Source organism: Pygocentrus nattereri, chromosome 23 (assembly GCF_015220715.1).
Source record: "Pygocentrus nattereri isolate fPygNat1 chromosome 23, fPygNat1.pri, whole genome shotgun sequence".
Classification (NCBI taxonomy): domain Eukaryota; kingdom Metazoa; phylum Chordata; class Actinopteri; order Characiformes; family Serrasalmidae; genus Pygocentrus; species Pygocentrus nattereri.
The window spans coordinates 24,020,805-24,036,738 of record NC_051233.1 but is presented as its reverse complement, the minus strand read 5'-3'; the positions used below and the strand labels follow the sequence as shown (position 1 = coordinate 24,036,738).

Sequence of the window (15,934 nt, the reverse complement as noted above, 5' to 3'; positions counted from 1 at the left end):
CCAATTGAGAATTTGTGGCAAGATCTCAAAACTGCTGTTCACAAACGCTCTCCATCCAATCTGACTGAGCTTGAGCTGTTTTGCAAGGAGGAATGGGCAAGAATTTCAGTCACTAGATGTGCAAAGCTGGTGGAGACATACCCTAAAAGACTTGCAGCTGTAATTGCAGCAAAAGGTGGCTCCACAAAGTATTGACTCAGGGGGGCTGAATACTTTTGCACGTCGCACTTATTAGTTTTTTATTTGTAAAAAATGTTTTGATTCATGTATAATTTTCTTTCCACTTCACAATTGTATACCACTTTGTGTTGGTCTTTCACATTAAATTCCAGTGAAATATATTTATGTTTGTGGTTGTAATGTGACAAAATATGGAAAAGTTCAAGGGGTATGAATACTTTTGCAACCCACTGTATATATATATATTTGTATATATTTACCTATATTGACCTTGTGTATATATTTACCTATATTATTTCAATTTATTATTAAATGATTTATTAGATTCAAATAAATCTTAACATAATGCTTGTTAATATCTGAGGGATGAATTTTTTTAACTGTTGGACCACAGTTTGAACCAATTCAGTGGAAAAGCCCATATAATGATTTCTTTTTTCAGAATGAAGACAAGTTTGATAAACAGTTCCACCTATCATGCTGAGTTGAGTCTATTTTATGAAATCCTGGTGATAACATCATATTATTAGATTAGATTATATTAAATAGATTCAATTTAATCTTTTGTGAGCAGCAACAGGAAATTCATTGCAAAGGCCAAATAGGATATACAGAATTGCTAGACATAATAAATACTAAACCATCTTTCCACCATGCTTAGTCCAAAATTCCATAATATACAGATGTTAGAAGTCAGCAGACCTCTGTATTTTGTCAAAAGCTGTACTTGGAACATGTGACTGGCATAGTGTTGTGGAAAACTTCCCTCAATGTAGCAGACCAGGTGCTGATTTCTTGCCTGGGCACATCACATTACACCAGTAACACTCCCAATGCTACTTTTACCCTGTTACCTTTGTAACATGATAGAAACTCTGAGCTGCTCTGGATAAGAGCAGCTACCAAAGGAGGAAAGTAGGAGTGTCTAATAGAGTGGACAGTGAATGGACACAGTGTTTAACAAGTCCAGCAGCACTGCTGATGTCTGATCCACTCAGACCAGCGCAACGCACACTAACACAACACCACCACTTCAGTGTCACTGCAGTGCTGAGAATGATCCACCACCCAAATTGTACCTGCTCTGTGAGAGTCGATGGGGGTCCTGATCACTGAAGAACAGGGTAAAAGGGGGCTGACAAAGTATCAGAGAAACAGATGGACTACAGTCTGTAACTGTAGAACTACAAAGTGAACCTATAGAGTAAGTGGAGCTGATAAAATGGACAATGAGCGTAGAAACAAGGAGGTGGTCATAATGTTATGTCTGAGCAGTGTACATAAGTTGAGCAAACAATAAAAAGTTAGTAAAAATGGGTAAGACTTTGTTTTGGCGCAAGCTCAGAGTTGGACACTGTAACGCAGGGTTTAAAAACCCAGGTAACACTGCTGTGTATGATCCACTCACACCAGCGCAGCACATTCTAATATCCCACTGCTATGTCAGTGTTACTGCAGTGCTGAGAATGATCCTTGCTCTGAGGTAGTCCTGTGGTGATCCTGAGCATTTAAGAAAAGGGTGAAAGTGGGCTGACATAGTATGTAGAGAAACAGATGGACTACAGTCCGTAGTTGTAGAACTACAAAGTGCATGAGTGCATGAAGATTCAAGATAGGTGTATCTAATAAAATGTCCAGAGAGTGTATGTCTAGTACAGAACTGTCAATTATAACGGATGGACCAAATTTGCGCAGTTTGCTTGGAATCGTATAATATAATCAAAACCACAATTCACATATATAAGTTGCAAATATAAAGCTGTGGCCTGCGGCTTGTCACTGGAGGCATGTACGTCCGGGAGTGTGTGTGTACGCTGCATTGATGGGATAGACGGAATTGTTAAGGGAGCCTGATGCAATCCCTGTAGTACAGCTCTGGAGATAATGAGTCTGTAGATATTGCAGAAGACAGAGATACAGCTGCTCCATTATTTTTCCTTTTCCTTCTCTTCCTTGACCTTGAAACAGCACTCACTGCTTATACGTATTTCCCTCGTGGCCTGCGGTCTTCCCCATCACTCTCATGTCCTTTCCTTCTGTAGGGAACATGAATGGAAATATAAGCAATAGCTTCTCAATTTATAATGAGCACATATCACATATAGGAGGCCACTGATTTTTAATAGTCTCTTTGTCAGTCTCAATAACTCGGTCCATGTGAGGACCAGGGTTGGAGAGAACTGTTATTAATGCCCAGAAAATAAATGTCTCATTATATAATTTCATATATATTTTTATTTATTTATTTTTTGGTGACAATACATAACATTGACTTAACCATGCCATAAACACTTCACGGCAGATGTTATATGCTGTCATTAGTTGTGATGACAAATTATGAGCAGGAATATAAGTGTCATGTTACAATTACTGTTAATTGTCATGACAGATGTCAAAATGTTTGCTAAGTAGAATACACAGCAAAACATTTGCAGGTGACATAAGCTGTTAAACATAAAACATTAAGGCATCTCTCAGATCTTGATCTTGGCACGTTTGTGTCAGTGTTGTGCTGCAGGGTTCAAGGAAAGCCTTTGTCTTGTTTGTCCTGGGCAGGATTTTGCTCAGTCAAGTTCATGTAACAGAGAAGAGACCTTTCAGTGCGTTGTAGTTTCACACCATTATCCTTGACTGTGAGTGTTAATATCACTGTCTTCATCCTGACGGAATTCATTTCACTCTAGAAGGCTGTTATCTAATGACCATCTTGACTGAAGGAGACTTATATAGTTATAGCATCCAAGGACAGGTTGCACTTGGTCTTTCTCATCTTTTCTTGGACGTCATCCAGCTCTACATCTTCATCTCTTTTTCTACTCCTCAACTCCTGTTGTCTAAAGCAGAGGACAAATATGAGCAAACCACGTTCATATGTTTTCATGCACTGGAAAAATGGCATCTGATCAAGCCAATCTTAGTCAGCATATTGGGTATGTCTTGTTGTGTAATTGTTGTAAGAATATTGTAAGATTATTCAACTTGTTTATAAAGTTTTGACTTTAATTTTATTTTATTATGCTGTCTTATTGCCTTATTATAGTGTCAGATAAATTTGATTGTTTCAATGCAAAAAGAATAGGACGAATAGATTTTAGAGGGTGGTGAACCAACAGCCAGTGCTTTTCTCTGCACAGTGAACTGTCCGCTGTAGCTTATGCTTGCTAGGTGAAGAAGCAGAGACGAACCAGACAGAGATGGAAGATTTGATGATGGATTCTGTTAGGGCAGTGTAGAACTGGACCAGAAGGCGCTGCTGGGCCTTCTTCAACTGCTGTGCTGTGTCGGACCCTTTTGAGATTGTCCTGAAAGGTGGTGCAGGAATTTGTAAAAACATTCTTCTGCTGACTGTGGAGCCATGTACTTCTAGTGGAGGCAGTGGGGTGGTTTTCTTTTTCTAACCAGTGGTCATCTCCACAATATGGTTTGAAACAAGGCTAACCTGGGTAGGCATAAGTGTTAAGGGTATTCAGGTGCTGGTGTCTAATCCACAGTAGATGACGTGGCTTAAAATTGAATCTTCAAGATTAACAGAGAAATTCTAATCTTCCGTTTTCACCATAGTTAGTTATTAGACCAGTCGCTTTGTATTTCACCTCGTGCTTCGTGTTTGTTAGCTCAGAAACAGCGATATTGTGAAGTTAGTTAATATGAAACGAAAGAAATTCGCTCCATGATGTAGAAAGTTTAAGTCTATTAAATCTGAAACAGTAGAGTGTAAAATTGATTTCGTGTTCATTGATTTTTCCTGTGTGATTTCAAATGTGCTGTGCTTTGTACTGTATCTGCTACCTGGTGTGGATCTTCTCCTTTAATGTGTAGTAGCCAGCTGCAGTAGTCTTACTGTGCCTCCTTCTTTGGAATTGTTTTGGGAGGGCAGTGGCGGCTCTTCACCAGTGGTTTTTCACTCTGAGCGACTGATCACAGGGTTGTGGGTTCAATACCCATGCCCACTTATCCACTGCTGGATGCCCTCTCTGTTCCAAGGACACCATATCATAGTTGACACCAGCTTTCTAGGCTGGATTTTACAAACAAAAGGATTTCATTGTATTGTGCAACTGTAATTATATAAATGTACTTAAACAGGTAAGAATCTCCAACTACCACATGTAGATACAAGGCTAGCCCACTAGCCTGTTGGCAAAATAGACTTCCTACAATTTTCTGCAGACGACCACACAAATACACTGGTAGCTACGTAATGTGTTTTCTTTCTGAAGTGTACATTTCAAAGTATTTCATCACCCTGGCAAAGCTTAATTCTTCAATAAAAGCCCGACAGATTTGAATGATTTCCTGCCAAACAGTCTCACTGAACCGTAAGATTGTGAACATAATAAACAGCCTTTCAAAGCCTCCTTCAAAAGTATAGCCCAAGCCCTATGATGCCAGGGATTCCAAATGAAATACATTTGTGAAGCTTTATGAGTGACTGAATCCTCTTTAAAAGCACATGATTCCCCCTCATCGGTAAGAACAACATTGACTGTAGCTGTTTTCTCGATTAGTACGTTATCTAGAAATTTCTGAGCTGATGTTGATTGCCGCCATAGTGCTATGCATTTGGCCTTTTCAGAAATTAGAGCTTAGCATATATTTCAAAAGACACACGTTTTACAACGTAATCTCCCTGAAATAGGGCAGTGTTTCACAATGTCTTCTCTGAATTCTGGTCTGTAAAATCCATTCCTGGCAACAGGGATTCATTCAGTTTTGACATCTGACTCCGAATGTAAATTTTCCTGCAAGTGTCTGTTTGTATGGTATGTAAAAGTTACTTTTTTAAAGCTATTTTAAAGGTGTTTTTATTTTATAATGGACTTTTGCTAATAAATGCATCCCACTTCTGTGAAGTAGTTTTGACAGATATTGAATTAAGGAGGAATTCCATTAATGTTTCAAACTTTCCTAATCAGAAGGTTAAAGTGTAAACAGTCATTCTGATTGGTTTGGTGTCATTTTGGAGAACCCTGCTGAGTCAGAATTGTTCTCAGGGGTCGTGAAGGGAAACCTCTGAAGACTTTAATGCCTCTGTAAGTCACCATACAGAAAGCTATTATAAAGTGATTATGAATATTACGCTGTTTTATGATAGTTTTGAGAAGGTTTAGGCCTAAAACTCGCATTCATGTTAAAGAGATGCATGGATCCTATTTTAAGTTCTTTATTACTACAGTTTTATTGCTTTACCACACTTAACATCTGTAATTATTACAAATGGATATATAGCATCTTTAATTTTTTTATTACATGTCCTATTTACTTTCAGATATATGAAAAAGGGATGCGATTTTTTTTTTTCTTCTTCCTGAGACCAAAAACAGATGAGCTGTTCTTCTATAAACTGCAACCTTAACCACAGAGCTCTGTTGGTTAGCCTGGCTTTCAATGCATGTGTACAGCATAGGAAGTCAAGCAGCTTTGCACTCCGTCAGTTTCAGACTAGATGTGAACAACATTAATGTTGTCACATTATGATCAATTAAAGATATCAAGGTCAATGTTCGTTCCTCCAGCCTATGATGTATGCAGAAAGGTAAAAAGGCAGTGCTTATGTAGTTTCCAAGCTCAGCTTAGCTGTCATAGAATGGTAAATTGGTGGATTGCTGATTATTTGTTAGGAATACATATTGTTGTAGAGCATATTGTGTTATGGTTGTGCAGCATTATAGCATTTTTATTTGATCTCAACTGTCAGTGTCTGGTAAAAAAAAAAAAAATCAATAAATCTCTCTTTTAAGTGCCTACAGCATATTTTTTCCAGAGTTTCACTAATAAATAGCTTTTTGAGAGAGCCGTCACAGGATTGGCTGTGGTTGCAGAACAGATTTGCTTTAGTGTGGCTGGCTCACAGGAGGTTGGTGGCTTGGGTGATCGAAATGGTGGCTGGTTGGCTGCAGCTGGGTTAACAGTCCATGCCAACCCGGCAGCAGCTGTTGTCAACCCTGACATTTTAGTGCCTACTGTCTGTCACTTTATGCCTGTCTACCAGGAGCATGCAGTTACAATATCCCTTAACACAATAGTGTCATCAGGCAGGCTGGCTAACTGGAATGACTAAGCTATGTTGTGTTTGGAATGCTTTCTAAAATGGAATTCTGTGTGTCTTATTGTTGGGCTGTCTTTTTTTGTTTCTGTTTAACCAAGAAGAATCGAATTTAAGTCCCTGGGTGTAGAAATCTTGTGGTGTGCCATTGCTTGGCCCTAGCCTGGCCTGTTAGAAAAAGATTCAGTAGGCTGGTTGGATGGTATTTCTCCATTGTTTACGATTTTCACATTATGTCCAGGCCTGATCCCCATGCAAAGTCCTGGCCAGATGGAAAGTGTGTAAATGGATTGGGCCAGTATTCCCTCCCTCCAGCTCAGAATGTGATACTGAGCTACTCTACTCAGACAGAGCATCTTACTGGTCCCATCTCTCAGAGGAATAAGATGGCTTAGAAGTCAAATAGAACCTATAGCTGACTGAGCATAAGCCCCTTCCACACTGTTGATACTCACTGTGCTATTACTCTTGACTCTCTGAGCTCTGTGGTAGCACTCTATTATTTGCTTCATCAAGGTCTACTGTGTAATGTCAAACCCTCTGAATAGCTGCTCTGCTTGTTGTTTTAGCTACAGACAGTGTTTTGTCTCTGTACAACTATTTTTTGTTTTGTTTCTCTGCCTATCGCTTTTTCTGTCTTTGTCTAACCTTCTCTCTCTCTCTCTCTCTCTCTCTCTCTCTCTCTCTCTCTCTCTCTCTCTCTCTCTCTCTCTCTCTCTCTCTCTCTCTCTCTCTCTCTCTCTCTCCTTGTACAGGTGTGGAAGCGATCTGGAGCTTGGTTCTATAAGGCCTTGCCAAAGCACGTTCGTCCAGTAAAGGACCCGCTCTCACACATCAGGAGGCCAGTCGTAGAGAGAGAGGAGCAGCCAGCTGCCAGAAATGTGCCAGTTACCTACACATGGGCCCACAGCAAAGGTGTGTTTATTTATGTAATGTATTCTGATCATACTCTTTTCTATACTAAGGAATGTAATGTATATACTGTCGAGTGCGCTCTACTATCCCTCACTTGACAGCACTCGCGTGTTCGTTGAATCTGGTTACAAGGATCAAGAAAACGGACTATATGCAGTAGAGTTGAAGTTCCAGCAGGTTTATTATCAGAGCTCTGGGAGCTTCATCTGGCATTCACTCCCCCCCCCATCATGTGGGTGGGAGGACAACCAAACCTGAGCCACAACAGTTTGCTCTTAACGCTCTACCCCCCCATGGAGGTGTTATCTTTTCAACTTTTGCATATTCCCATGACACTTGCCTTTTTAGATTTCTGATGCTGTGGTTTCGGTGTGCTTGTCACTTCCCTATAGTCTCCTGTACAGACGCTGAACATCATTTTTAGAACTTTTAGAACAAAATGTCATAGACCAAAAGGTTACATGAGGATCTCTTGTGCAGCTATGCACGTACACACTTGAGCGAAGCGGGGCTACTCTAATATGCTGGTCCCTATAAGCATATCCATCCATCCATCCATCCATTTTCTAATCCGCTTCTCCGTCAGGGTCGCGGGGGGGTGCTGGAGCCTATCCCAGCAGTCTTCGGGCGGAAGGCAGGATACACCCTGGACAGGTCCCCTATAAGCATATTCAGTAGACTATTACCCAGGAGTAAATAATGCTATACGAGAGTAAACAATGCTAAGCAAGAGTACATGATGCTAAACAGGAGTAACTGATGCTAAATGATTATGATATTTCCACAATACTAAGGTATGTGTTCAACACCATGTTTAATGCCAAGCGTGGGCTAGAGGGGTATGAAACCCCCCAGTACTGAGCTGTGGAGCAGTGGAACTGTGTTCTCTAGAATGATGGAGCACCGACCAGTACTTTTGAGATGATTTTGGAGTGGTATTTGTGGTTCAGGGCTGATCATCCAACATCTTGATCTCAGTAGTCCTCCTGTTGCTGAATCCAATCTAATCCTCGCAGCAATGTTCCAACATTTAGTGCAAAGCCTTCCCTGAAGAGTGGACACAGTTACTGTAGCGGAGGGGGAACAAACTCCTGTTTAATGCTCTTGATTTTGGAAGAAACACTGGCTGAACAGGTGGCCATATAGTGTGTGTACTCTAATTTTTGATGCACCATTTGTTTGGCAAGAAATTAAAAAGCTGCATTAATTTTTTTATTACTAAATATTTTATATTTTGACATATTAGTACAGTATTTGGAATCGTTAAGTAGATATGCACAATTGACATTGCTCAGTTTTTTATTTTTATTCAACTGTTTTGAAATGACTACTCGATTAATCAACAAAATAATTGGTGGATTGTTCATTTACTAATAGAATTGATAGTGACAGCCCCCATACCTTATGTTAGGAGTAGGTACCAGTAATTGATCATTTAGTTTTTTTTGCATTTTGTAATATAAGTTCAGTGAGCATACACAAGGTCAAAACTTAATTTGCACAGATAAATCAGACATGATAGTTTCAGTTCAGTATTTGATGTGAATATTTGGCGCTATTTAGCAGACTCTCTCATCTAGAGCCATTCACAATTAGGTGGACGTAGCATTGGGAGTCTAGGATGCCAAAGTTTTTTGCATGGGATTTGTTTTAAATTGTGTTTTTCTGTGATTTTAGTCTTATCCAGGTCCACCGTGTCAGTCATTTTTCTGGACTTGCATGCTGGTGCTTCGTTAAAAAGTCTGGCAGTCTTTACCTTCTATAAAACAAACCCTAAATGTAACCACAGATAAAATTCAGTCTTATCTTGTGGAAAAGATTTTGTGTTTTTCCAAGGAAAAAACAGTAAGATGTAAAATGATAGAAAAACCCTTTATATTATGCAGTAGTTTTGACTGCTAGCTGTTTATTCCTCAACTAATAACAAAGCTAATAACACATGACAAATTCAAATTCACTTAAGACGAGGCAGATAGATGGTTGGGTAAACAAAATAATTATAAATGAAATCTTTATACATGTTTTCTACTTGTGAGCAGCTGAGTGCATTATATATGGAACGTTTTGGTGTGAAGGCAGTGCATAAATCAAGGACACACTCCCATGTCTGTAATTTATAGCTGAGATTATTTTTCCCATGTGAATCAGTCCCCCTAGTAGCATCTGTAAAAGATTTTATTTGCACAGCTATATGCGTGTGTAAGGAAAAGATGGAACATTCACTAATAGTGACTATACATGCTTTAGTGTGAGGACAAGCTAAACATAGAATCCCAAATCATTAGTTGCCGGTACCGGCTGCAGTTCCAGGATTGGATAATAATGAAATGATTCAGTTTATATTTAAATAATGTCACATGCCGATATGTTGTGAATCCCTGTTAATAAGGTTTAAACAAACAGGAAATTTAGAAAGATTTACAGTACTGTACCCAATTCAGAGGCACCCTTCATTTCTGGTTGAGACGGACATTAATCACAAGTTATTTTCAGCGTTAGAAGAAAAAGTCGAAACATAAATTTCACAGAATTACACAGAAGCCTCAAGAGCTAAATACCAGATTTTCAGCATTTCATTGTTCACTTGTTTATTGGGTTTTTCAAAGAAATCTGCAGGTTTTTTTTCTTCCTTTTTGTGTTTGTTTTTTTTTTTTTAGCAGTTTCATTTGCATTTTTTGCTTCTCGTGATTAAAGCAATCCTAAACACATTCAATGATATTGAGTTTTGGACTCAGTGGTTGGTCCAGTGTTCTGAGAAGTCCAACAGCTGTGTTGTTTGATTTGCAGGTTTTTCCTTTTTTTGTGTATTTTCTTCTCAGTAACACCTTCCTGATATGGATTCTTTCAGACTCATACTGTTGAGTTGTCTCACAGTGTAGAGATGGAAAGAAACACCTTTGGATTTATTGACAAAAGCAAGAGTGGAGCTTGATTTTCCCCTCTCTCAAAATTAAAAGCATGACGTGCTGTTTTGGTGGTTTGCCGGGTCTTGCCTGGTTTTGAGGAGTTCCGTTTTGAAAAACCCTGTTTTTTCATTTATTTTCCTTTGACTTTCCCTTTCCTTATGTGATTATATCAAATCTCCTCAGATATACCTACTGAAAATCAATAACGTGTGCTTAATGGGCCTTTTGACAGGAAAGTAAGTGAACAGTGGTGTCTGACATTTACACAGTACTATAAATGTGCCACATCATGTCTGTCAGTGATCATCATTTAACATTCAACAATCGTTTAGTTCAATTTAAAAACTTAACATTTACATTAAAGTGTATTGTGGTAAGAATACTTTCATCTGTGATTCACATTAGTGGATACCGGGTTGCCTCTAAATGTGGAGGAGATGGATGAAGAGCTTTCGGAACCTTTTAGGCCACCCCTCAGGCATCACCGCTCCCCAGACAGGACTTCCCAGCCTCTGCTCCCATTGCCTCTAATGTAATGAGAAGCAAAGCATCACGAAGCAACAGCAGCTCTGCCGTCCAACTCTGTGCTCAGGGTGAAATTTGTCTATCTTAGCAGAAATGCCCAAAAAGGAAAGGTTTATGTCAGAATAAATTGTCCGTGGTATGGATAAATCGGAGCCGTCTGCAGTGTACGATAAGTCTTTTTAGTGCAAAGTAAGAAGCAGGTCCCTCGGAACACCTTCAGTTCGTGCTAGCGGCCATTCGAGACCACATGACATGCCCCCGCGGGCCCCAATTAAAACCTCAACGGTAAGTGATCCATCACCGAATTTATTTCTGGTCGTAAACACTGTGAACCATCCAAGTTCACTGCCGTGCGCATTTTTCATTCCCTTGAACGTTACTACTGACGTATTAATAAAACAATTAGGTGTGATATACGATTAGCAGCAGTATTTTTCATACGTCTTCCGGGATACCACTAACTTCATGTCTTTGTGTTGTAGCACTATAAATAACTGAAGGTGGTATGAATATGGATTCACTGTCGTATGAGCCCACACACATATGTTGTTCTGTCTTGTGTTACAAAGAATCTTTGCACACAGGCACAGCAGTCACTTTCACAGCACATGTTTGTCAGTTCAGTTGTACCCTATGGGAATTATGTTCACTTTTAATTACAAACCATTAACCTAGAAGGCAAAACCGCCACTGTATCATCTATCAGCATTTGTGGGACAGGAATGGAAGAGGAACATAATTGTATGAGGAATGAGTGTCAGGCTGGGGTCTATCTTGTATGTGTCATTTTAAAAAGCAGTGTTTTTGGGTTTTACCCTTTTTTTTTTAACCATATTTGTACAAATGTGGATTTGTTTCAAAATGTATTATGGTTCCTTGAGACTGATGCACAGATGTGATGCACTGGATCTTCACCAGTCTGTGACCTGGTACAGTACAGTTATTTATCACACTAACCCAGTGGCCTAGTCTTATACCAGACTCTGCTACTCTGCCTTTTTCAGACCGTGTCACTGATGCTGAAGTTTCACTCTTTCATACCTTCCATTCTGCTTTTTTGCTGAAAGTCAACTACAATCTAGTTGTTAGAAATAAATGGCCATCATATCTTAACTGAAATTGTTTCCATAACCATTATTTATGCAACTTACTCCATTCTGATGATGTACACACAGGCTGCTTCGGGGCTAATAGCTCCTCCTTGTGGATAACATTGAACCTGCTAAACTTGAATGAGTGTAAGTTAAAAGCCAGTTTGAGTGGCTCAAAATTACGGCTAGCATTTTGACAAACAATCCGCATTCTACAAATATTCTACCACTAAATACCCAAACTGTCCAAAATAAGAAAAAGGAAGTCTAGCAAAATAGATTTTCACACACAACCATCTCTAGGGTTTACAGAGAATGGTCCAAAAAAGAGAAAATATCCAGTGAGTGGCAGTTGTGTGGACAAAAATGCCTTGTTGATGTGAGAGGTCAGAGGAGAATGGGCAGACTGGTTCGAGATGATAGAAAGGCAACAGTAACTAAATAACCACTTGTTACAACCAAGGAATGCAGAACACCATCTCTGAACGCACAACACGTCGAACTTTGAAGAAGATGGGCTACAGCAGCAGAAGACCACACCGGGTGTCAATCCTGTCAGCTAAGAACAGGAAACTGAGACTACAATTCGCACTGGCTCACCGAAATTAGACAATAGAAGACTGGAAAAATGTTGCCTGGTCTGACGAATCTCGATTTCAGCTGCAACATTCAGATCGTAGGGTCAGAATTTGGCGTAAAAAACATGAAAGCATGGATCCATCCTGCGTTGTATCAACGGTTCAGGCTGGTGGTGGTGGTGGTGGTGGTGTGATGGTGTGGGGGATATTTTCTTGGCACACTTTAGGCCCCTTAGTACCAATTGAGCATTGTTTAAATGCCACAGCCTACCTGAGTGTTGTTGCAGACCATGTCCATCTCTTTATGTCCACAGTGTGCCCATCTTCTGATGGCTTCTTCCAGCAGGATAATGCACAATGTCACAAAGCTCATATCATCTCAAACTGGTTTCTTGAACATGACAATGAGTTCACTGTACTCCAATGGCCTCCACAGTCACCACATCTCAATCCAATAGAGCACCTTTGGGATGTGGTGGAACGGGAGATTGGCATTGTAGATGTACAGCTGACAAATCTGCAACAACTGCTTGATGCTATCATGTCAATATGAACCAAAATCTCTGAGGAATGGTACCAGCACCTTGTTGAATGTATGTCACGAAGAATTAAGGCAGTTCTGAAGGCAAAAGAGGGGGGCAACCTTTTACTAGCAAGATGTACCTAATAAAGTGGACTGTGAGTGTATATACAGTAGCCATGTATACTAAACCTGGCACCTGAAGCATTTTGATAGTAAAAAATGTGGCCAGTTTTTTAAAGCAATATGTTCATGGGTTCATACCTTTTTGATAGTGAAAACAAAGCAGATCCCACTTTAATTTATATAGCATTTTTCTAATACCCAAGCTTGCTTTACCACAGGATATAATCACTACAAATGAAGGCAAGAAAATAAACAAGGACTATATCAACAGGAGTGGTGGTGAGAATTAAATTATGGAGTAAAGAGAAAACTGGGCTTTGAAAGAAGAGCAGACTTGGGGAGTTGTTGTAAAGATTTACAGAAAATCCAAATTCTTTTATAGGAAATAATAGATCACTTGTTGCTCTGCAGTCACAGAGTGTGCCTTCAGTGATGACCAGCTGGGTGAGGTCTGGAATCCTCTCAGAATTCAGTGGGTGTACCACCTACACTCATAACATATGCAAGGTCTGTCAGCCTTGTGTTCACAAAGCTCATAGTCCGAGTACTGTTTCTGGATCAGCTGCGCTTTTTAACCTTGTGCTACCTTCGTGGTCATGGGAAATCTGATCCTAGATCTGTACTTATGCCCAGACTGGCTTTATGAAACTGGACGAAGATGCTGCTTGGCATGAAAGAATTGAAGAACTCACGCAGTGGAGGGTTGGCCAGAACGTTCTGGACCAGTCTGGAATACTGATGGATCTAGCCTAAACATAATTAGGAGTAAACCGCACATGCTTGCTTTCCTGTATGTAGACAGTCCAGTACTGTGCAAAAGTGAGAGTCCACCTTTTCATTTTGCATTGTCAGAAAAAAGGAAACATAGTTAACAATATTCCACAAAATCTCTAACATTACGTTCCTCAAATCTGTCAGTATTTAATGCACCTTCTCTTTACTTTTGTGATGTTTCCAATCTTAAAGCTGTGTCCTCCCAACAAAAGCTGGTTTCCAAAGATCTAACTGGCATCATGTTCCTCATCAAAGAGACGCTAACATTAACACAAACTACCCAAACTCACCTTCAGATTTCTTTTACATGTGCATCTAAAAGAAAGGAGATATTTCTGAGAACTAAAGGAGATATTTCTGAGAACTAAAGGAGATATTTCTGAGAACATTAGGTAAAAGATGATCCACTTACATAAAAAGTGAGAGAGAAAGTCAAAGAAAACTGGAGTTCAAAAAAAAGATTAAGGCTGTTCTCTCACCTAGTTTGTTCTTTTAAGTTCGAATCAGAGTTTTGGTTTTCAGACATTGTATATTTTTCTTTGGGCTTTTAGTTTCAGGCTGCAATGGCAAAACTACGCTAAGACATATATGTGAATGCTTGTTTCTTGGTCAGAACATTTGCAGGGATGCAAGTGCTCTATTGTTCTCACATTTGGCACATTTGGCACTTGAGCCAAACTCCTACTTTGCATTAAAATAGAAATGCTTAATGTTTATTTGTATCACAGTCGAAGCAGTAATAATAAGTCTTGCTTGATATCTGCTGCCTTATGATTGATTTGTCAGTTTGAATCCAGGAATCAGGTGGCTGCTGCAAAACCTTCCACAATCCACGTGCCAAAATTAAAAGCTTTAATTCACTATTGGGGCGGCACGGTGGTGAGGTGGGTAGCGCTGTCGCCTCACAGCGAGGAGGGCCTGGGTTTGATTCCCCGGCCAGGCGACCGGGGTCCTCTCTGTGTGGAGTTTGCATGTTCTCCCTGTGTCTGCGTGGGTTTCCTCCGGGTTCTCCGGTTTCCTCCCACAGTCCAAAGACATGCAGTCAGGCCAATTGGACATGCTAAATTGCCCCTAGGTGTGAGTGACTGTCTGTGTCTGTCTGTCTGCCCTGCGATGGACTGGCGACCCATCGAGAGTGTATCCTGCCTTCCGCCCCAAGACTGCTGGGATAGGCTCCAGCATCCCCCCTTGCGACCCTGACGGAGAAGCGGCTTAGAAAATGGATGGATGGATAACTCACTATTATTTTATTGCTTGTTGCCATTATTTGTAGCAGGTTGTGCTGTAAAAATGATGTGATTGTTTGTAAAGAGTCAGACATTAAAACGGGTAGATTACATGGACAGTACAGTGCTAGTGCACTGTTGGTTAAAGCAGAAAAGCCTAATCTGATATTGAATTCTCTTATTTGATGCGCACAAAATTGTTTCCATCAGCAGCAAACTTTGGCCCTGATAAAGTTAGTCATTGTTTCCTTAATTTTCTTTCTTCAGCCAATATTGGTTGTTTTGGAAAAGGAAACTGAGAGTCCTATGGTTCATTGCAAAACCCCCGTTTATTTTTTTTTGTTGAAGCTGTGCTTTGTGAATAGGTAAGCTCTTAAAGTGCTCACTTGGGGCTATGAAAGTGTGCTGAAGTCCGTATTTTACCACACCGTCAAAACAATGATCGTGCTGTTTTACTGAGTTTAGACATCATTGGAAACCAACGAAATCCGACTGTTTGGTTCTACTTCTTATAGTGTCTGTCTGTATCTTCCCTGAGAGGGATAGATTTATATCTCTTGTTTAGATTTTTTTTTAATGCAGTGCCTCCTCTGCGTTTGAGCGAGCTGTGAATCTAAAACACAGTGGGTTCCCTTTCTCTGGTTTTGTTGCTGACAGTTTAGCCCAGTAGAATAAGACTACCGATCAGAAAAAAGAGGTTCAAGCTGTGTCTGTGTGCTTTTTCTTCACTTTCATTTTATCAGTAGCTAAATGAAAGAACATTTGTTAGAATTATCAACACGTTGGGCTACAAATCTTGATCTGCCAAGTCGCAGGCGTTAAAAGCAGAAAGTCAGTTGTTTTTGGGAGTTTTTTTCAGAACACTTTGATGCAGTCTTGCACCTGTCACAAAGCATCACTGTCAGGCTGTTATCTAGACATACAATTCTCTTTGTCTACCAAAGAGGTTGTTTGAGAAGCAATTCAGAATCTCCTCTGGCCTGTTAAATCATTTTTAGCGTCCACTCTCAGCCCTTCATCTTTGCTAGATTCAGCCTGCCACTTCCA

At 40.0% G+C, this 15,934-nt stretch overlaps 1 protein-coding gene across 2 annotated transcripts in view; it reads left to right on the top strand.

The window, feature by feature from the left end:
* The window catches only part of doc2b (double C2-like domains, beta), a 294,549-nt gene that overhangs the window by 52,779 nt on the left and 225,836 nt on the right, over positions 1-15,934 (top strand). For both annotated transcript variants that reach the window (XM_017699405.2, XM_017699415.2), the window contains exon 6: positions 6,982-7,141. In XM_017699405.2, coding sequence (XP_017554894.1) covers positions 6,982-7,141 — 160 coding nt within the window. The remainder of the gene's footprint in view (positions 1-6,981; positions 7,142-15,934) is intronic.